We start from the raw sequence: 22,037 nt of genomic DNA on the forward strand, positions 1-22,037 counted from the left end.
CGCCCCCCGCGCCCCTCCTCCTACCCCTCCTCCGCGGCCCGCCTGTCCCTCCTCCCGCCGCCTCCCTCCTCCCTCCCTCTCTAAGACATCCCCGCACGGCCCGGCCGCCGCGGCCACCTTCCCTGCCGGAGCTGCAGATGTGGCGGAGCGGCCGGGCGCCGGGCGGCCGTGCCAGGGGAGCCTGCGCCCCGTGAGCCTCGGGCCCTGGCCCCCGCCCGCCCGGCCCCCTCCCCCGCTCGCTCTCCCGCCGCCCCCAGACCGCCGGAGCCCGCAGCCGGGAGCCCGACCGCCCCCGCCGCCGAGGTAGGAAGCCCCCAGGCATCGCTCCGTGGGGACGGGGACCGGCGGGGGGTGGGGCTGGCCGCGCGGGGGCTGCGGGACCCGAGGGTCGCCTCCCCCTCCCTCGTCCGCGCCTCGCCCCGGGCCATTGTGAGCCCTCGCCGGGGCCCCCGCGCTTGCTCCCTAGCTCGCTGGCTCGCGCGCTCCCTCCCTCGCCGGCTCCCCGGCCCCGTCCCTCCGTCTCTCTGTCTTTCTCCTCCCTCCTTACCTCCCTCTGTCCGGAGGCCGGGTCGAGCTGCGGCCGAGCCCCGGGCGGGAGCAAACTTCGGCGGGGAAGTTGGGCGGCCGCGGTGGGGGCGTGCTGCGGGGTGAGAGGGGCCCCCACCCCTACCCCCGAGCCCGGGCACGAACTTGTCTGGGGCAGCCGGGCAGCCGCCCCTTCACACGGCGGGGCTGTTTCTAGGATGAGGGCTGAAAGGTGTCTCCTCCCTGGTCCAGGAAAGTCTCCCCCTGCTGCCCCTGGCTAGCCCCGACCTTCCTCGGGCCAGGGAAGGGAGGCGTCCCCGGGGGTCAGGACTGGGAGCTGGTGTCCTGTCCAACATTTGTTCCTCCCCTGCTGTCTGGGTGCAAGCAGAAGGGTCTGGCAGAGTGCGGAGGGCAGGCGTTTCCAACCCGCCTGAGGGAGGGTCTGGAGGGGGCGGAAGGAGGGGGGCAAGGCAGGTGCATCCCGAAGGAGGGAGATGCCTGCGCCCTGCTTCCCCGAAGGCCCCCTGGGATGGGGCTGGAATCCAGGCTGGCACCTGGAGGCCTTGGCACACTGCCCTGCCCAGCCGGGTACTCAGGCCACAGCAGGGCAGCATGCGGCCTGTCCGCCTCTCCAGGAGGGCCCGCCTGGCCGGCCACCCTGCGCAGTGATGGTTGCAGGGAGCTGCCCAGCCCTGCCCTGGGGCCTGGGAAGCGGGAAGGGATCCTGGGAGGAGCCCTGGGCCCCCAGCCATCACAGCCCAGGATCTTGGCTCTGAAGGGAACGCTTGACACTGAGGGGGCAGCCAGGCCAGCTGGGGACCTGGCCAAGGCCTGGGCTCCCATGGTTCTTGGTCTGGGCCAGGGACAGGGCCTGAGCTGTGGTCCTTGGAGGCAGCCATCTGAAGGTCCTACATGCCTTGTCTTGACATCCTGGAGGGAAGGTGGGGCTTAACTAGCAGCTACGGAAGACTGGCCCAGGGAAGGGAAAACTGGCCCCTTCAGTGTGCCCACCCACCCAGCCCTCCCCAATCCCCACACCAGTGCCACGGTGCCACAGCTGTTCCAGCCCAGCTCACACAACCCTCTCCACGACCTCCTCTGCACCTCCCCTCTGCTCCTCCTTCTCCCCACTGGGCCCAGGCTGGGCCTCCCAGCTGGCCCTTGCTGGCACTGGGGGAGGGGCTGCACCTGGGGGCCCCTCCCAGGACACCCCTTTCTGAGCTCCAGCCCAGCTCATTTCACAGCCCAGCCCAGCTTGGCTTGGCCCTGTCTGCAGTCAGCCAAGCAGGAGGCAGTGCCAGGGGCTTGGGCACCATTTATGGGGGTTGAAGACCCCTTGAAAGCGGCCCCATTTTTCTTAGCCCCTTCCCTTCCCCCTCCTTTCCGGAGCTGCCATTAGCGCTGACCCTCTGACCCCTATGCCTGCTTGTCCTTCCCTGTCTGTGACCTTTGACCTTTGATGTTAAATCCCTCCAGCTGGGGCTCTTTGGCCCCTGAGTGACCCTGATGCAGGACCCCTGGGGGGCCTCTCCCTGCTCCTGGCTCTCTACACAGGGACACCTGCCAGTCCTTCCCTCACTGATGGGGAGGAGGTGCCCCAGGAAGCCAGACAGTGAGTCACCCCACTTCCAGGCACCACTGCTTTTGGGGTCAGTGGCTTTGGGGGATTCGCTGGAGCTGGGCCACAGCCTGGAGGGTGAGTGGGAAAAGCCCCTGGCCTGGGAGTCTGATGTCCTGGATTCGACATTTGGCGGTGCCACCAACTCCAGAGGGTCCTTGGGCCAGGCTCTTCCCCCTTCTGGGTCTCAGTTTCCTCTTCTGTAAAACCAAGGGGTCAGACAAGGTGAGCTTCCTGACCTGCAGAGTCCATGAGAAGACCTGGGGGTGGGGGGTGCCAAGAGGGGGCTAAAGCCAACAAAAGCCAACTCTCAATTATCCGTGGGTGGAGCCACTATGAATAACTGAATGCCACAGACATCCAGAAACCTCATTTTAAACAATCCTGTGAACTGAGTCCCCCCCCAAAGCTTTTGTTGTTTCTGAAAAGCCCAGCTGCAAATGGGTAGCCCCAGCGATGTCTTCTCCTGCCTGGGCTCCCCTCCTTGCTGGGAGTGCCGGGCAAAAGGGCAAACTGGTCTGGGGACAGAGCTCTGCCAGGGCCTCTCTCTGGAGCTTGTCAGAGGGCCTGGATCCCTCTCAGCCCCATCGTGTGGACCCCTCTCCCTTCTCCCCTCCTTTTCTGGCCTTGGCCCAGGCAGTGGGAGTGTCATCTGCCACCTAATCCTCCCGGGGTCTGAGCTGCCTTATAGAAGGCAGAATGTGTTTTCCTGACATTTTCCTATGTGTATTTCCATCTACCCCAACTTGACTTGCCTGGAATCCGAATTTCCCACTTGGGCGAGGGGGCGGGGATGGGCGCCAGGCAGAGTTTGGGGCAATCCCAGGATGAGGGAGGGTGGCGACAGCTGTGGCTGGGGGACCAGATGTGGGGCTGGGGCGTGCAGTTGAGCTCTCTGGGAGGCGTTTGGGGTGGGGCCCCTGGCGCTGAGAGGCACGCCAGGGGTTGGGGCGGGGGCTGCTGCTGGCTCTCTCCCGCGCAGGAGGCCTCCCCAGGTTCCCGTGTTCCAGGCAGGGCTGAAGAGGCCCCTCACCCAAGTGGGAAATTCGGATTGCAGTGGGGAGGCCCTGAGCTGAGTGGAATGGGGAGGTCGGGGGTGGGTCTGCCTTTTTCGAGGCTTTGAGAAGCCCTCCTCTATTCGGGGTTATTGTCATTTTATATTTCACACAGATGACTGAGGCCAGAGGGCTGACCCGTGGAAGGTGCTGGGTGGTCCTCCCTTCACCTCTATAAGCACCCTTCTCAGAGGTGGGGGTGTCCCTGGCTGGCGAGGGGGTCTTTGGGGCCAGCCAAAAGATGTGGATCTCCCCCCAACCCAAATTGCCTCTCCTTCCAGGGCCTGGGAAAGGGTCCTAGAGATGGGCCACAGTCCAGACATGAGTCTGGGGGTTCACCTCTCTGAGAATGCCAGGGCCAGGCGGGGATGGGATACCCAGCCTTGCCCCAGCCTGCCTCCAGCCCTGGGTGGGAGACACCACAGCTTTTGCAAGGCCCTTGGGACACATCTGCCCTAGTGGTTTCCAGGGTGGCCGCTTCAGCCCCACCCTGGGGGCAGGGACTCTGCACTTTCACCCAGGACCTCTAGTGCTTTGCTGATCAGCCAGGGTTGGGGTGACCCTGACACCTGGACAGGAATGGACTTGCTGAGTGGGTGGGGGGTGTTTTATGCAGGGGCATGGTCTGGAGTAGACCCAGGTTTCTCTCCAAGATCCAACTTAGCCCTATAAACCCCTGCTGTCTCTCCAACTAATAAAAATATCAGCTCAGGTCCCGGGGGCTGGGGGTGGGTTGGGGTGGTGAAGTGGGTCAGGAGATGGAGCAGCAGGGGAGGAACGCCTCTAACAGCTCCCTGAGAAAATCAAAAGGATGCCTTCCAGTGGCCATCACAGGCACTGACATCTGTCACCTGAAATTGCTACATTAGCCTCATGAGAGAGACTCATTGATCCCTATTTGACAAACGAGGAAACTGAGGCACAGGGTGGAAGAGGGCCGATGGGCATCTGGGCCTGAGTTCCTGGGTCTGCTATGGCTCGGGAGGATGGGGTTGGGGTCTGGTGGCCTGGCACAAGAGAGGAGCCTGCTCTTAAGGGGGGCCCGAGCTGGCCCTAGCAGCTGTGTGTACTGGGCCCTGAGCCTCCATCCTTTCCCTGGCACTGATCCTCCTGGCCTCAACTCCAGACTTCTCCACGGGGGAGATGAGGCCTGGCTCAGGTCTGCAGGGGTCCTTGGTCCTCTTTCCCATTCCAGCTCTGGGGCTGTGGGACCCCTCCCAGGTGCTCCGGGAGCCCCAGAGGTCTGACCTGCCTCCTGCCTGGGACATGTCTCTTCAAGCTCCATCAGGCTGGGCAGGGTAGAGGCCGTGCTCTGGGCATCTTGGGGGGCAGGGTGCTCTGGCTCTCCACTCCCTTCCCCCTCTCAGATGGGATGGAGGGTCTGGGTAACTGGAGGGGCCTGGGGGCCACAGAGATGGGAGGTGATTCCAATGGGGGAGGACTTCCCATTTGCTCCAGTTGCCCCTGGTGGGGGATGGGCAGGGGGTCTGAGAATCTTCGAGAGCCATAACTGGGGGGTGGCTGGAGCTTCCTCAGGTCCTTTGTCTTCACTGCTAGAGAAGCCAGGTCGTACCTCCACAGCGAGGGCCCGACGTGAGCATGTATGACATGCATGTGTACACGTACCCCTGTCATGGCAGATGGCTATCTGCAGAAGGACTCAGACCCGGCCCCTGGCCCCCTCCTCCAGTCATGGCCAAGGGTGGGTGGGAACCTGCTGAGGCCCCAGAAGACTGCTGAGCTGCCTGAGTCAGCCCCCGGGAGCCTCCAGGAAGACAATCCTGCCTGGCTGACCGAGGGTCTTGTTTGTCTGACACACTCACAGGGTAGCATCCCACTGGGACCCTGGGAGTAAGGAGGCGGGTGGGGAGGAAACTGAGGCTCAGAGACTTGAGGGCTTGGCCCAGGGTCACTTGGGATCAGGGAGGGTCAGAGGGGAACCAGAGCCTAGGATTGTGTGGTCCTGGCCCCTGAAATGTCAGTTCAGCCTGGGAATCCCCTCAGCTTCTCTGCTGCCCCCCATCCTCTGCATGGGCATCATGTGGGGACAACTGTGTCTGGAGGAAGCCTCCCTCCCTCCCCCTCATCGTCCACCTGGGTCTGCCTGGCAAGTCCCAGCCTGCCTGAGCCATTTCTCCCCAGGGCCACTCCTTCCCGCGTCCAGACCCCCGGCAACCCCCATCACCACACTTCCGGGCTGACTGACCCAGAGCTGCGATGTCCACCTCCCCCCAAGGCTTTGGGACCCTCCATCATCCTGCCTGTTGTAAAGTACCCCCCCACTCCAGTGCTGCTGGCTGTCTGCCTGCCAGCCCCAACCTCCTCCAGGCCAGGCCCCCAACACCCCCTTCAGGATACCTAGTGGACACCCTGAGTGGTCCCGTGGGTCCTGGGCCCCAAGGGCCTGAAACAGGCCAGGCCTGGCACGGCCCCACCCAGTGGGTGTTTCCTTTGGGTTCATGCCCCTGGCTTCTGGACTTGCTTTGCTGCCCAGAGTGGGAGCAGGGGAGGGGCAGGGGTGGCTGGGAAGAGGGCATGGGGGTGGAGTCCAGAGTTTGTGCTGGAGCTCCTGCTGGGCCTGGTCTAGACCAGCTGTTCTGGGGCGGCTCTGTGTCAGGGCTGGGTGGGAGTGGCAGGAGATGAAGCTGGGGGAACTGCGCCCTTCCGGTCATCCCAACCAATCAGGGTGATGCTGACTGCCTTACCCTCACCGCCCAGGTCTGCTCCTGGGTCCCTTGCCCCAGACAGGGAGGAGGAGACATCTGTGTCAGGGCCCTGCCTCGTGGGCAAGCCACTTCCCTCTTTGGGCCTTAAGCCCCTCCATACCTCCCCTGCTGGTAGGTACCACCAATGGATTCATTCTCTCATTCATTCAACAAACATTCACTGAGTACCAAGTGTTTGAGAAAAGTGAAGGGCTGGGGACTTCCGTGGCACTCCAGTTGTTAAGACTCCGTGCTTCCGCTGCAGGGGGCCCGGGTTTGATCCCTGGTTGGGGAACTAAGATACATGCCTTGCAGCATGGCCAAAAAAAAGAGAGAGAGAGAGTGAGAAGGGAAGGGCAGGTGTGATGGTGCCGTTAGGGGAGTGGTTTGGATGTTCAAGCTCTGGTCCTACTCTGGGCCAGCCCCCTCCTTTCACCGATGGGGAAACTGAGGCCCAGAGCCTTGCTCACATCAAATCGGAGCAGGCCTGGTTGTCTGGCTCTGAGTCCCCAGCACTTCCCATTGCTGCTCAGTTCACTGTGGTGGAAGGAGTGGCATTAGTGATGCACTTGTGAGGACCTGGACCCAGGGTGAGTGTGGCAGGCAGCAAGGGGCCACTGCAGGGCTAGGGATGCTGCCCTCAGCGGTGTGGGGACAGAGACAGGTCCTCTGCTCGGCTCCCAGGCACGGAAGAACAGCCATGTATGGCTGCAAGAGGCAAAGAGTGAATCAGGGGAGACTCTCTGGAGGAGGAGATCGGAGGGGAGTGGCAGCTGGAGGAGAATATGGAAGCGCAGAAGGTTGTGAGGCAGGAGCTAGCACCCAAGAGCATCAGGTGAGCAGGAGGCAGGGAGTCCTGAGAAAGGAGGTGCTGAAGGGGAGAGCCTGGGAACAGGAGATTGGGCTGGAAAGGAAGATGGCAGTCTTCTGTGTAGAGCAGTCCATGGCTCCCCAGTACCCTCCAGGTCCTGGCCCAGCCTCTTTCTTGGGCTTCCTCCTCTGCTGAATGACAGGCAGGTTCATTGTGGGTCAGTTGGGGCCACACTCCCAGGCCTCTGCAGTGTTGGGCGCAGAAAGAATGTGGGCTTTGGATCCTGGAGGTGAATCCCAGCTGTGCTATTTATAAGCTCTGTGACTTTGGCAGGTAACTGAACCACTGTGAGCTTCAGCTTCCCCATCTGGAAAGTGGGGAGAATAGCACCGAATTCACAGGGTCCTGAGGATGAATGGAGATGGCCCACAGCACTCGTTGTGAGGACCCCAACACTTCACCCCATGTCCACGTGGCCAACTTGGATCCAACCCCCCACAACACACACACACACACACACACACACACACACACACACACACACACACACACACACACACACAGGAGCACTCCACCCCTAACATTGTTCACCTCTGTGAGTCTGGGCGCCCTTCATTCTCATTCATCTGTGGGCCCCCAGGACCGAGCGGAGGGCCTGGTGTTGGAATGCATAACTGAGTGGTTGGTAAATGAGGTGGAGGGAAGGGCCAAAGTCCAGAGCCTGCCTGGCCGCCTCCTGCCTTCTTGAGTTGGCAGCGGCTGTTCGCATTGGGCCTGGTCCCTGTCCCGGGGTGGTGGGAGAGTTGGGCTGTGAGGAGGGGCCCCCAGGACTTGGGTGGCACTCCTGGGCTCGTCCTGCAGCCAGGCTCAGTGTGGGAAGCACAGTGTTTCCTTCTCTGTGGGGACTGGGCCTCATCCCTGCTCCCACCCGTAAGCCGAGGCTCCTGGGTCCAGGACCCTGACCCTGGTTACCTGCCGTGTCCTGTGTGTGGCGTGTGTGTGCACAGGTGTGACACATATGCATGTGCCTATATGTCTGGGGGTGCCATGGATGCCCATCCGTGTCCTGTGGGACACTGGCCAACGCCTCTGCAGGCCCTAGAGAGCACTCACTGGCGGAGTGCCCAGCCCTGCCCGCCCACTCCGAGGGGCAGTGCTGCCTGGCAGGGCCTGGGCTGCTGTGCCTAAGCCTTGCTGGTGTGTGTCCCTGTCTGGCTCCCCTGGTGCTGGCCCCTCCCAGGGATTTGGGCGGCCTGGGGGCCCAGCCCTTCCCTCTCCACCCGCCACCTGGGCGTGGGGGCTGCTTGGCGGGCTTGCCTCTGGCTGAGGCCCAGGTGCAGGCAGTGCTCATAGCCCCACGCACCCCCCCCACCAAGCTGGGCAGACAGGAAAATACCAGACATAGTTGTGCAAAGGTGGCTGCAGGCAGGCAGGCAGCAGGGGGTGGGAGCCCGCCTTGATGGTCCTGGAGCCACCAGGCTAGGGGAGGCCTCTGTGCCAGGCTGGCCCTTGCAGCTGGATGGGTGTGTGTGTCTATGTGAGTGTGCATATGCAGGCCTGGCCCATGTGTGAGCTGCTCCCCCCCGACCCCCTGAGCTTGAGCCTGGTGTCACCCTGCTGGCATTGGGGAAGGAAATGTAGCTCCTGGGAAGCTGGAGCTGGGGAGGGGCATAGGGAAGCCAGCTGCTTGCCTTCCAGCATCAGTGCTGCCTGAACCATCTGGGTGACCTTGGAGGCTGAGTTACTGTGTGGGGCACCCCCACCTCAGGGCTGGAAACAAGAATCTTCAGGGCTACCAGTTGCTGGCACCTCCTGTGTGCCAGGTGCCTGGCAAGCTCACCCTGTGGAGTGTCCCGTGAGCTGGCACATTATCCATGGGGCCTGTATTCCTGATGAGGAAACCAAGTTTCAAAGGTGTGACAGGGGACTGGGACCTGGTAGCCTGACTCTGGGTAGCGCTTTCTAAATGTACCCAAGTGGGGGTTCCGGCATGCACCCCTGCTCAGGAGGTGCCCAGCTGGGAGCTTTCCCTGGGCCCCCATGGCTAAGCAGAGAGCTCAGTCCTGGTTGCGTCACCTGGAGGCCCTTGAGCTCTCACCTGGGCAGGGTCTGCCCTCCAGGGGACCTGGGGAAGCCCCCCACCCTCACCCCCATGCTGGCTGAGTGCCCATCTTGGGGTGGGGGCGGGGTCTGCTTGTCAAGCAAGAGGTTCCTGGGGAAGGCGAACCCCACGCTCTTCCAGGAAATGCTGCCGGCACTCACCCCTCTCCTGGGACCTGCTTGGGTCGAAGCCTCAGGATAAGCCCCCTGGGTCCTGGGAGGAGGCCTCCTTCTTCCAGGGCTGCTTAGAGCCTCTCCAGGGCCTCCCAGTGCTCTTTCTTTAATGCAGTCGGGCTCTGGAAGGTGGCTTGGGTTAGCTGTGGCCACTCCACTGGATAGCAGAGACTGCGGCCCTCCGAGGGGCACAAGCTTGTTTAGTTACACCCTCAACTGAAGTACAGGTACTCCCAGCTGAGGGTGAGACTATGTCTGTGATTACAGTGGGAGGGCCGGTCCCCTCTCAGCTGTCTTCGCAGCCCCAAACTGGCCAAAGACTGGGGGACTCAGCAGCGCTGGTGACAATTCATTCACAAGTTTGATTAAGCACCTACTATGCGCCCAGCAGTGTTCTAGGTGCTTAACATTACGTACTAACGGGAAACACTAATCATTGGATGTGCACCATTTTATTGATTTCTCCCCAAAATCCAATGAGGGGTATGTCTTTAAATTTATTTATTTATTTATTTATTTATTTATTTATTTATTTATGGCTGAGTTGGGTCTTTGTTGCTGGGCGCAGGCTTTCCTCTAGTTGCGGCGAGTGGGGGCTACTCTTTGTTGCAGTGCTAGGGCTTCTCGTTGCGGAGCACAGGCTCTAGGCATGTGGGCTTCAGTAGCTGTGGCTCGCAGGCCCTAGAGCGCAGGCTCGGTAGCTGTGGCGCACGGGCTTAGTTGCTCCGCGGCATGTGGGATCTTCCTGGATCAGGGCTCGAACCCGTGTCCCCTGCATTGGCAGGTGGATTCTTAACCACTGTGCCACCAGGGAAGCCCGAGGTGTATGTCTTATACTATGATTATCGTCCTGTTTTAGACATGACAACAATGAGGCTCAGACTGGGAGGTGACTTTCCCTAAGTCAAATGGGCAGGAAGTGGCAGAGCCAAGTTGGAGACCCAGGTGGTCTGACCCATACTGGAGCCCTGCTCTGTGGCCTGGTCAGAAAGGGGGGCCCTGAGAAGATGAGGCCTGCCCCTGCCCCACGGCCCCCGCCACTGCGCGGCTGAGGAGGGTGGAGCTCTTGGCCAGAGCAGGGCACCACAGCAGTTCCCAGGAATGCAGGGCTGTGGGGCCGTTTGCTTTGGTAGCATATCTGCTCTCAGCTCCCCAGGCCTCCCTGTGGGCCCCCCCAATAGTCAGCCCCTCCAGCATCCACTCACAGGCTGCTGTCCCTCCTGGGCTCTGCACCTAGCTCCCACAAACCCCTGGGCAGGGAGGGGGTGGGAAGCCAGACCCCCTTTGCCTGCCCCTTCCCACGTGCATGAGCCCAGGAGGGGATAATGGTGAACACAGCTTCTGGGCTCACGTGGGCTTGAAACGCAGCTCTGCCACAGACAAGCTGTGTGACCCTGGACAGATCACTTAATCTCCCTGAGCTTCAGTTTTTGCATCTGTAAATGTGGATGAAACACCACCTGCCTTAAACAGTGGGCATGCCACCCACTCATGCAACCTGGGCCAGAGGTCTCCCCTCCCAGCCCTCAGCTTCCCCCTCTGTAAGACCCACGTGCTGACAATGATGGTCCCTGTACCAGATGCAGGGGCACCCTTCCAGATGTGGGGAAGCCAGGGACTTGCTTCTGCTTTCCATTCCATAACAAGAAAGTCACATGGGCTTTTGAGAGGTACCTCCTGGGTCCTGGTCCCCAAGTCCTAGGCTGGACGGGTCACGGCTGCTCAAAGGGCAGTTTCAGGACAACCCCTGGGAATAAGGGGTGTGCCTCTCGTTGCCCTGACAACACTGCTACCCTGGTGCTCGCTCACCTGGTCCCACGCTGCTGTGGGGTGGGCAGGGAGGCCCCTCTTACAGGGGCCCTGTCCTATGTTTCTGCCAAGGAGACCCTGAGCGCTTCTCAGGGGTCGTGCTAAGCCCGCCGCCTCCATCCACACAGGCCACTCTCCCGGCTCAGGCCCAGCCAGCCGCCCTCTCCCAAGCAAGGACGAGGGGCTTTCTCCAGAGCAGATTCCTGCTGGGGGCTCCCATTAGTCTGGTGACCTTGAGCCTCAGTTTCCCCATCTGTGCCACAGGGAAACCAACGGCGTCACTCACAAGAGCGACTTTAGAGGGTCCAGAGAATTCGTGCACAGCCGGCTCCTGGCACATGGTAGGTGCTTAATGGATAATGACCCCCGCTTTCGGGTGTGCGTTCCACCCCACGCCGCAGGACCCTGGCGGAGGCGGTGACTTGTCCCGGCCTTAGTTTCCCCGAGGGGCCGGCCCCGCCACCCGCTGGGGTGGGCCGGGCTGCCAGGTAGGGCCGGGAGGGCGCTGCGGGCGCAGCAGCTGGGGGCTGTCTGCGCGCGGCCGGAGGGCGCACAATAGCGGCCATTGTCTGCGCTCGGCCAGCAGGCGGGCGCGGCGGGGCGGGGGCCGGGCCCCCGAGGGCCACCGCGGCCCACCCTCGGGGTGACCCCGCCCCGCCCCCGCCGCCCCGGTGGTCCCCGCGCCACCCCCGCGCGCTCCCACCCGCGCCGCTTCCTCCCGCTCCCTCCGCCCTAATTAGTTCCTTTCGCAGCTGGAGCAGCGGCGCCCGGCTGCGCGGCCACCTCGGCGCCGCCTCCCCGCCCAACCCCCGCGCTCGGGGACCGCATGACCCCGCGCTAGCGGGGCGCTTGTCGTGTCACCTCGCGATCAGCGGGAAACTGAGGCCAGGGTTCCGCAACCAGGCTCCGCGCTAAGAGACTCGCCTCTACTCTCAGCGAGGCGGGTCACCCTTCGGAGCGTCCCTCTCCTTCTCTGGGAAACAGACACCGAGTGTCCACCTCCCCACCCCCAAATCGATCGGGTGATGGCTGGCTGCCGGCCTCCGGAGGTGATCACAGCACAAGTCCCAGGGTTCCAGGCCCGGCTGCGTACCCACTCTGGGCCTCTAAGGCGCAGGAGAATGTGACCCTGGCTCTGGACTGCCCCCATCACCCAGCCCAGGAACAAAGAGCAGAGCCCGAGCCCAGAACTGGCCACTGCTGGCTGGGGGTGGGGGGGTGGAAGGGGACACTTTGAGGTTGGCCAAGGTCAGAGCAGGAGTGGGGGTCACAGGCGTCTCCCCGTCGGTGGGGACAGCCCAGGGTGGGGAGCTGTGGGCTTTTGGGGGCGGCTCCTTCCTCCTTTCCCAGGAGTGGGGAGGCTGGGCCTCCAGGCTGGGCTCTGGCTTTCATCAGAATGAACCCCTGTTCCCAGGGCAGTACCCAGTGGCAGGAAGTGTGGGGGGGTCTCTGGGGACTGGGTCTGCTGATTAAGGGGGGTGCTGTAGTCCCAGCCTCACCCTGGGAGACAAGCTCCTTTTGGGGTCCTCCCTAGTTCTGGGCTGAGGCAGTATCTCCTACAAGTCTTCAAAACAAGGTGACCCATGGCTCCTCCCTGGCTCCCCTCTGGCCTTAGGAGAGGGCATCGGGCAGGTGCCAAATGATGTTACTTGGGCAGTGTTGCCAATGAGAGTGTCAGTCTGAATCCCCAGTTCCCAAACCATCCTGCCCTCGTGGTCCCCTTCTCCAGAAGGTCGGGTAGGGGGGTGGGGGACAGAGGCTGTGGGGAGGCCTGTGGCTCTAGGCCAGCTGAAGGACCAGTCCACCAGCCCTTCCTGGCTCCTGAATTCTTAATCAGCATAAATATTTACTTCCTTCCTCCCCTTCCAGGCTCCGAGCACAGAGGAGCTTCAGGGAGGTTGGACTGGGCCTGTGTCTAAAAATAAACAGGTGGAGGGACAGGCAGACACACAGACAGGCAGACATAACTGGGGGGGTGGGTCAGGCAGAGGGCAGCTCCCTGCCCAGCCAGAGGAAGAGTGGAGGGGGCCCAGGTCCATCCATCACTGTCACCTGCCCACCTGGGTCTGGAGCTCCTAAGGGGACAGGGTGGCAGTCTGGTCCCAGCCCCCGGCATCACTGGGAGCCCCTGGCCCATGCATGGCCTGCGGGTTAATCCAAACAGATCTGCCAGCTCCCACCTGATGGAGTTTACCAGGGAAAAGTAAAGTCACAGATCTCGGTCCCACAGCCAAGTGTGGCCACCCATTCTCTGATAATGCTGCCCCCTCCCCAGGCTCAGAGACTCCAATGTTAGCCATGTGCTGGGGTCTTGGGATGTGTCCCCAGAAGCAGAGGGTCCTAAGTGAGGGAGGGGACCACTATTACCTGTGTGTGTGGAGGGTCTTGGCAGAAGTGGAGCTTGTTGGGGAGACGGATGAGCCCGGGCTTGGAGCTGGGGCAAGCTCCAAGTTGCTGAGGGGCTTGGTCTGGAGAAGATGAGTGAGGATGTGGGGTCCCCGTCCTGCTCCGTGATGAGAGCTCCAGGCAGCTCTACAAACATAACACTGGTGAAATACACAAAGTCTTTTACGAACCATGTGGTAGTCTCGGGGATGTTCCCTATTAAATTGTGAAGAGCTAGATTCCGTGAACGACAGAGAGTAAGTATCTTGTTTGGCAGATAGATTTTCAGTGTGTGATCATCTCAATTAACAAACACAAGGAAACACCATTTCCCAGCATGTGAAAAGATTGCTGCTGTAAAAAATGATGTTTGAATTTGGAATAAAGGACCCTTGCTCTTGGGTCACTTATATGTGAAGAAAATTACACCATTGAGAAATTCAAAGTGGTGAAAATTCACCACTCAAAATAAAAGAATATCATCACCATTTAAAAAAAATTATGTATGTATGTGTTTTACTAACCATTAGACAGCCGATCACTTCCCACTACCCTGCCCCTGGCTGGGCCACAGTCCCCAGCTGCCCCCTGGTGGTGGCCCAGAGCCCTCGGGCTCCCCACGCCTGTGGGACCCTCTCCTTGGACTGCCCCTGGGAGGCAAGGCCACCTGTCTGTCTGCCCAACCCTTGGGGCTAGGCCAGGCTTCGCACAGCTTGCCTGGGACAAGCTCTCAGCCTCATTCCCTTGGAGGTGACCACAGCTGCCTAGGTGCTAGCGGTCAGTAACTAGCACCTCTGAGGGCCACCTGGGAGGACACTCATTGCCCTCCTGGCCTGGTTCTGGGTCTCCCAGCTCATACCAGGCATATGTCCCAGGCGTGACTTCCCACTCAGTCAGAAATGAACTTTGGGACTTGCCTGGCCAGTTCCAGGGAGAAGATGTGGCCTTGAATCTGATGGTTCTGCTACTTCCTAGCTCTGCAACCTGAGACAGTGTCGCTAAAACTCCATTCATGGCAGAATGGACCCTGTGAGCTTTGCTTCCCAGAAAAGTCTCGTGGGAAGTGGAGGAGTTAGCTGTGGGTTGGTGGTTGGCTCACCATGATACCTGCTGTCCAGAGCCACTCAGAGGGTCTCTCTACCCGGGGAGACAGCCTTCACACTGCCCAACACCCACTGCCTCTCCGCTCCTGTGGGCTTTAATGGGCTCAGCCCGAGGAGGAGTCTGGGGTCACAGTGTCACAACACAGGTCCTGTCCTCTCCCAGGTTCCTGCCTGAATACCAGCTTGGGACCCCCTTGCTGCCTGCTGCCAACCCCCACCCCCGAGCCCCCATCACCATGCACTCCTTGGACGAACCGCTCGACCTGAAGCTGAGCATCACGAAGCTCCGGGCGGCGAGAGAGAAGCGGGAGAGGACACTGAGTGCAGTGCGGCACCGAGCTCTGCACAGGGAGCTCGGCCTGGTGGATGACAGCCCCACCCCGGGCTCCCCGGGCTCCCCGCCCTCAGGTATGGTGCCCGGGCAGGGCCGAAGTCTCTGAGCCCTGATGGAGCCCTGGCGATAGGAAAAACGTCCCAGGTGTATCCACCAGGACATAGTCACAGCCCCTCACAGCCTCACTTAGAGCACCCTCCACACTGTCCATCCATCCTCCCAGCACTTTATCTTTGGAGGTGACACTGTCCCTGGGAGGAGGGATCTGACTTGCCCAGCTTCTGAAGCTGGCACAGCAGAGCCAGGATTCAGACTGAGGCCTCTGGGAGAATTTGGAGGAGCTGGTAAGGGGCACGGGGGATTCATGGGTAGTAACAAAAGGCCCCGTGGCCCAGTGTCTGGGCTCTGAGGCAGAGTGGTTGGTCAGCCAGACCAACTGAGACTGGGGACTGAGCCCAGCAAGTGCTTCTCAGGGGGTGCGTGGGGCTCAGGTCTTCTGCTCCATCTCCAGTGGACCCTGAAAACCAGATCTACCACGTCTGAGCTGGAAGGCTCTGGAAGAAGCCCAGCCCAAACCTTTCATGTTACAGAAGGGGGCAGAAAGGGACCGGAGAGAAGTGAGAAAGGTCCCTACCTGACATTGTGATGGGGAACCAGGGGCCCTGGGTTCCAGTCCCTATTCAGTTACTTACCCTGTGTGCCAGCCCATTCCCATCTGTAAAATGGGTACTTCCCATCTTAACCAGTGGCTGAGCTCTCACCACGGCAGAGGTCACATTTGTCAGCTGTACAGGCTGCTACTCAGACTCCTGGGTCCCAGGGTGGTGCAGGGGGGCGGGCAGGGCGTGGCTGGTGTCTGCTTCCAGAGTCACAGTGGAGGAGTCGTGGGCAGGAGGGCCTGGCCCGTCAGAACTCCTGGCTCCAGTATCCCTGAATCATGCCTTTCCCTTAGGCTTCCTGCTGAATCCCAAGTTCCCCGAGAAGGTAGAGGGACGCTTTTCGGCAGCCCCCCTGGTGGACCTCAGCTTGTCGCCGCCCTCCGGGCTGGACTCGCCCAATGGCAGCAGCTCGCTGTCCCCTGAGCGCCAGGGCAATGGGGACCTGCCTGCAGTGCCCACCGGCCCGGTAAGGAGGGGATGTCTGTTCTAGAGGTGTATTCCTGGGGCCACTGTAACAAAGGACCACAAACCGGGTAGTTTAAAACAGAAATGTATTATTGTGGAAGCTAAAGTCCAAAATCAAGGTGTTGACAGGGCCATGCTCTCTCCGAAGGCTCTAGGGGGAGTCCTCCCTTACCTTTCCCAGCTTCTGGCGGCTCCAGGTGCTCCTTGCCTTCTAGCCATGTCACTCCATCCTCTGCCTCTGTCATCACGTGGTCTCCCCCCGCTGTGTGTCTGTGTCCAAATCTCCCTTTCTCTTATGGAGACAATGGTGACTGGGTTTAGGGCCCCTGTCCAGTCTGACCTCTTAACTTACATCTGCAAAGACCCTATTTCTATACAAGATCATGCACACAGGTACCAGGGGCTGGGGCTGGAACATGTCCTCATGTGGGACACAGCTCAACCCCCAGACAGAGGGAGACCGGGGGTGTGGGGGTGGGGTTTGGGCCCACTGGCCCATGGGCAGGTGCTGACCAGCTCTGCCCCGTGCCCTACCCCAGGACCTCCAGCCACTGCGCTACCTGGACAGCGTCCCCAGCTCCTTCCAGTTCTTCCTGCCTCTAGGCTCCGGGGGGGCCCTGCACCTGCCTGCTTCCTCATTCCTCACCGCCCCCAAGGACAAGTGCCTCTCGCCAGAGCTGCCCCTGCCCAAGCAGCTGGTGTGTCGCTGGGCCAAGGTGAGTGGGGGTTGGGAAGAATGGGGCAGGGTCCGGGGCAGGTGGTGGCCCCCCTCGGGCTCAGCACACTCTTGGCCCTGCAGTGTAACCAGCCCTTCGAGCTTCTACAAGACCTGGTGGACCACGTCAACGACTACCACGTCAAGCCCGAAAAGGACGCAGGCTACTGCTGCCACTGGGAGGGCTGTGCCCGCCACGGGCGCGGCTTCAACGCCAGGTGAGGGAGGGCGAGGTGGGTGGGAAGGGGGGCCTGGGTGTCCAGTGGCTGAGCTTTGCTCCTCCTGTGCCCTCCCTGGAGCAGATACAAGATGCTCATCCACATCCGCACACACACCAACGAGAAGCCGCACCGCTGCCCCACCTGCAGCAAGAGCTTCTCCCGCCTGGAGAACCTGAAGATCCACAACCGGTCACACACAGGTGAGGGCGGGGCTGGAGCGCAGGCGCCGGGCCATCCCCGCAGCCAAGAGACAGGTGCATACCCCAACTGTTTGGCAGTACCTTTCCGAGTGCCACTTGCTGGGGAATCCTCTCCCGTGGGTCAGACCCTTGCCACGTGCTCTCGGGACACAGACTCGTCTTCCTGTGTCACACTCGGCATTGTGTTCGTATGATCGTCGACTCATGCCACCTGTGACTGCAGTGTGTCTGCTTGCTTCTCATGGACCCCAGCACACAATAGGGCCAGCACTGGCCAGCAGAGCCACACACTTAAATTATTTATTTTAAAAATATTTATTTATTTATTTGGCTGCGCTGGATCTTAGTTGCGGCACACGAACTCTTAGTTGTAGCATGTGCGATCTGGTTCCCTGACCAGAGATCAAACCCGGGGCCCCTGCATTGGGAGTGTGGAGTCTTAGCCACTGGATCGCCAGGGAAGCCCCTTAATTTTAAATTTCCTAATCGCCCACATTGAAAAAAGTACAAAGAAATACACGGTGAGGTGAATTACAATGATAAATTTTCTTGAACTCAGTATCTTCAAAATGTTGTCAATTCAATATTAAAACATCAGGGAGGGACTTCCCTGGCGGTCCAGTGGTTAAGACTGTGCTTCCAATGCAGGGGGCGCAGGTTCGATCCCTGGTCAGGGGACTAAGATCCCGAATGCCTGCGCTGCGTGGCCAAAAAACAAACAAACAAAAAAACCCCACACACATCAAGGAGACACTGAAATTCTTCATTTCCTACAAAGTCTGTGGACTCCGGTGTATATTTTACACTAGAGGCACATCTTAAAGGATCACAGCTTCACGGGGCTCCGGCCGGCCCTGGTCAGTGGGAGCAGCCCTTTCGTAAATCTGGAGGAACTGTGTTGAGTCAGGGCCAAGGGCATCCACGCAGCGCTCACTGTGAGCCAGGCCCTAGCAGGGTCTTTAAGCAATTACCTGTGGAAGTGGTCGCTGTCATCAAAGTCTGAAGCACAGGCCTGAGGCCAAGGGCACACACAGCCAGGCCACAGGCTGGCTTCTCAGCGGCCACGACCTGCCGTCCCCACTGGAGTCAGAGCTCCTGCCGGTGCTGAGGACACCGCCCCCCAAATCAGACAGCCTCTGCTCTCAGGGAGGTCTCAGTCTGGGGTGAGGGGCCTGGGGACTGTCGAGTGGGTGGTGGGTGGTGGGAAACCGGGCTGGGATGGCCTGGGCGGCGGGAGCCCCTCACACCGGCACCGGTGCCGCCCACAGGCGAGAAGCCCTACGTGTGCCCCTACGAGGGCTGCAACAAGCGCTACTCCAACTCCAGTGACCGCTTCAAGCACACACGTACCCACTACGTGGACAAGCCCTACTACTGCAAGATGCCCGGCTGCCACAAGCGCTACACGGACCCCAGCTCGCTGCGCAAACATATCAAGGCCCACGGCCACTTCGTGTCGCACGAGCAGCAAGAGCTGCTGCAACTTCGCCCGCCCCCCAAACCACCGCTGCCCGCCCCTGACGGCAGCCCCTATGTCAGTGGGGCCCAGATCATCATCCCCAACCCGGCTGCCCTCTTCGGAGGCCCCGGCCTGCCCGGCCTGCCTCTGCCCCTGGCCCCCGGCCCCCTTGACCTCAGCGCCCTAGCCTGTGGCAATGGCGGGAGCGGTGGGGGTGCAGGGGGCATGGGCCCTGGGCTGCCCGGCCCCGTCCTGCCCCTCAATCTGGCCAAGAACCCGCTGCTGCCCTCGCCCTTTGGGGCTGGTGGACTGGGCCTGCCCGTGGTCTCCCTCCTCGCTGGCTCCGCTGGCGGCAAGGCCGAGGGGGAGAAGGGGCGTGGGGCGGTGCCGGCCAGGGCCCTGGGCATGGAGGGCCGTAAGACCCCCCTGGAGAGGACTGAGAGCGGCCGCTCCCGGCCAAGTCCCGATGGCCTCCCCCTGCTGCCGGGCACCGTGCTGGACCTGTCCACAGGCGTCAACTCAGCGGCCAGCAGCCCAGAGGCGCTCACTCCTGGCTGGGTGGTCATCCCGCCGGGCTCCGTGCTGCTCAAACCGGCTGTGGTGAACTGAACCCACTCAGTGGACGCCGACCACCTGTAGCCCAGCCGGCGGCTCCCAGCCCTGCCCCCCGACGAACGGAAACTCTTCTGCGAAATAGCAATAATGTTCTCCTGCCCCAGGGCCCAGTTGGCTGTGTCCCCTGGGCAGACCCAGCCCCAGATAAGCTGGGCAGCAAGGATGGTGCTAGAAGGGCATTGCTGGCACCCCAGGCGGGAGGAACTGGGTCTGCCAGCTAGGGAGAGCTGTGCTCCTGGGTGCTGAGGCCTGGCTCACCTCTGCCCCACCCCACCCCACCCTCCACCTAGCCCTCAGTCCCCCCGTCCCCCAACTCTAGTGCCACCCTCATCCAGTGGTCAACCGGGCAGGTCACCCTCCCTCCCTTGCCCACCTGCCAGCCCTGTCCCAGCAGTGGGGGTGGTGGGGTGGCATCTGCCCTCCTGACTAGCGCCAGGCTCCCTCCCTACCCCCTTTGATGGTGAGCTGTGAGGACCCCCTGGGATCGAGGCCCCACCCCATCCTGCCTAGCCTCACTGGGCCCCTGCTCTGGGGGCTCCTGACCCCTTTCCCTCTGGTCTACCCCCCAGAGGGAGAGCAAGACAGACGCAGGCCCTGGCAAAGCCACAGGAAGAAGCCACCTTACCTTATGACAAGGCGCCTCCCAGCTTGGAGAGGGAGGCCCGCTCTGCCAGCTGCCCCTCACTGCCCACCATCTGCAGCAGCCAGCACGCTGCCCGAGGGTCAGTCCCTCCTCTGGATTGGCTGACACTCCAGGTTGAGGGGGCTGGCTGACTACTCATCTGCCCCTTCACCACTGGGCCTCCCTCTACTCTCAGGGAGCCCTGAGCGGGGAGAGGTGCCAGGACCTGGGGCCGGCCCAGCTCAGGGAATAGGTGGGGCTGGGCCTGGCCTGGCCTGGGGTGGTGCCACCCTGCACAAGGGGCTGTGGAAGCCTGCAGGGTGTTGTTGGGAGGGGAGGCTGGCTAGGCACAACCCTGGGCTGGGATATAGCTCCTGTCCTGGGGGCACCAAGTCAAGGCCAGCACAGGTGAGGGAGGGTTCCAGGCCGGTGCTGGGCACGGGAGCTTCCAGAGGCCACGGATGAAAGGACCTGGGCTTGAGGAGGGGAAGTGGGGCCACGAAGCAGCCAAGGATGCCCTTGGGAGGGCCCCGCCCCTCTGCCTGGGAAGGGAAAGCCAGACGAAAAAGCCTGGACTTGGCGACCTGGCTGCTTCCTTTGGCTTTTCTGAGCTGAGCTCCTGCCCTAGGTGTCCCTGCTCTGCTCCCCCATGGAGGGGGCCAGAATAAGCGAAGGATGCTGGGGCTCCATGTGCCCCAGAGCCCACACTGCTGCCCAAGCCCAGGGAGCTGGGCTCTCCCACAGGCCCTGGCAGTGCAGCACATGTCTCATTCCCCGCCCTGAGCCCTCATGTTCCCTCCCCGTAGGGGGCCTGGTTCGGTCTGGGAGGTGCTGGCCCAGCAGTCAGGAGCTCTGTCTGGCTCCTAGGCCTGCCCTGCCCTTGGCCACAGTGACCAAGCCCTCTGTGTCACTGGCTGCAGAACAAGGGAGCTATGGGACTGCAGGGGGGTCCTTAGCAGCCCTGCAGTTTCCCTCCTCTGAGCAGCTCTGCTGATCCTGCCCTTTCCTGGACTGCCCTTCTGTCCCAGAGGGGTCACCCTGACCCGGCCCACTGACAGGGCCCGGCAGCACTGGCTTTGCCCCTTGAAGGGGCTGTGAGCAAAGCAGGAGGGAGCTGGTCTCCTTCCCTCGCGCCCCACCCAGGACCCAGGTACCCCCACCCCCACTAAGGGCCCCAGGCCTTAAGTCCCCATTGGGGTGAGGGGTTTGAGACTCAAGCCCCGGGAGCGGAGGAACAGGGCACTGGAAGGTGACATTAGCTCAGCATGTGACTCGGTGATAGACCAGGCCTGAAGGGGCCGGTGTACGTGTCGTTGTTGTCGGTTTGTTGTTGCACATTCCAGGATATCAGTATTCTAACAGGTTCTAAGTGCCTTTCTATCGTAGCTTATGTTTTTCCTCCTCTTGGCTCCATTGCTGTTAGCATAGAGTTTTAAAAAAAGAAAAGAGATAAGCTAATGACTATAACAATATATTCCTCCATGTGAGAGGAAGTTTATAAAGAAACAATAAAAGTGAGTTACAAACACGGTTTGTCTTGGATGTGCCAGGAGCTGGGCCATGCACAGGAGACCACCTCTGACCGCCCGTGCCTGGCTCTGGGGTCCCCCACCCAGACTGCAGTGCCGAGGCCCTGCTCTGGGGTTTTCTCCCAACCCTGCGGGGGACACAAGCTCTCTATCTGCTGTTGGGAGCTGGAAGGGAAGGGCGGCAGGGGGAGGTGCTGAGACGGAAGGTTCTGGACAAGACATCGCAGGTTCAGGTCCTCATCCGCCACTGCCTGCCATGACTTTGTTGAGTGCCTTAGCTCTGGGGAAGCCTGGCTCCCTGGCCTCGGTGCAATGAGAGGCTGGCAAAAGCTCCTCTTTCCCGGCCGCACCCTGGAGCTTTCCCCCCATATTACTGAGGTGTTAGAGCCCAACCCAGGTCAGGGAAAGGCGGCCTGTGACAGACCCCGGGGGCCTGAGCTCCATCCACCAGCGGAGTGGGCGGGGCAGACCTGAGGGCGGTGATGCCGAGGGAGGGCCTGGCATTGGGACTGCGACAGCAGGAGTGGCTGTGTTTGGAGTGGCTGTGTCCGGTACTTTACAGAACGCTACCAGCTTCCTTGGACGAGCAGGGCCAGGCTGGCTGGCTTCTCACCAACCTTGCCCACACTGGCCCCGCTGGGTGTCACAGGCCCAATAACGGGCAGGCAGATGCCACTGCTTCCCGTCCCCTGCACGCACAGCCCCACGGCTGGCGGGAAGAGCAGCCTGCCTTCTGGAATCTGGACGTGTGCACTCAAGAAATGCGGAAAAGACATTTATTACCAAGCTATAAATTAGAGGTGGGCGGTGGGGTGTGAGGCACTGAGTGGTCACGTTTTGGGCGGCTGCTCTCGCTCTCTGTCCTCCTGGGCCTGGATTCTAAGTTCCTCCTCAAGGCGCTTAGAAGTTCAAATAATAAACATAAAATATCAG

General features: G+C 61.3%; 1 protein-coding gene across 1 annotated transcript; it reads left to right on the forward strand.

Moving 5' to 3' along the window:
* The first annotated feature begins 223 nt into the window (after window positions 1-223).
* Window positions 224-22,002, forward strand: GLIS2 (GLIS family zinc finger 2). Its single transcript, XM_007126502.4, has 7 exons — window positions 224-303; window positions 14,449-14,693; window positions 15,572-15,744; window positions 16,283-16,459; window positions 16,543-16,676; window positions 16,761-16,879; window positions 18,148-22,002. Exons 2-7 carry the CDS (start codon window positions 14,522-14,524, stop codon window positions 18,945-18,947), a joined length of 1,575 nt encoding a protein of 524 aa, XP_007126564.1. The 5' UTR covers window positions 224-303; window positions 14,449-14,521; the 3' UTR covers window positions 18,948-22,002.
* The last annotated feature ends 35 nt before the right edge of the window (window positions 22,003-22,037 follow it).

The sequence above is a fragment of the Physeter macrocephalus genome, chromosome 14 (assembly GCF_002837175.3).
Source record: "Physeter macrocephalus isolate SW-GA chromosome 14, ASM283717v5, whole genome shotgun sequence".
In the NCBI taxonomy this organism is placed as follows: domain Eukaryota; kingdom Metazoa; phylum Chordata; class Mammalia; order Artiodactyla; family Physeteridae; genus Physeter; species Physeter macrocephalus.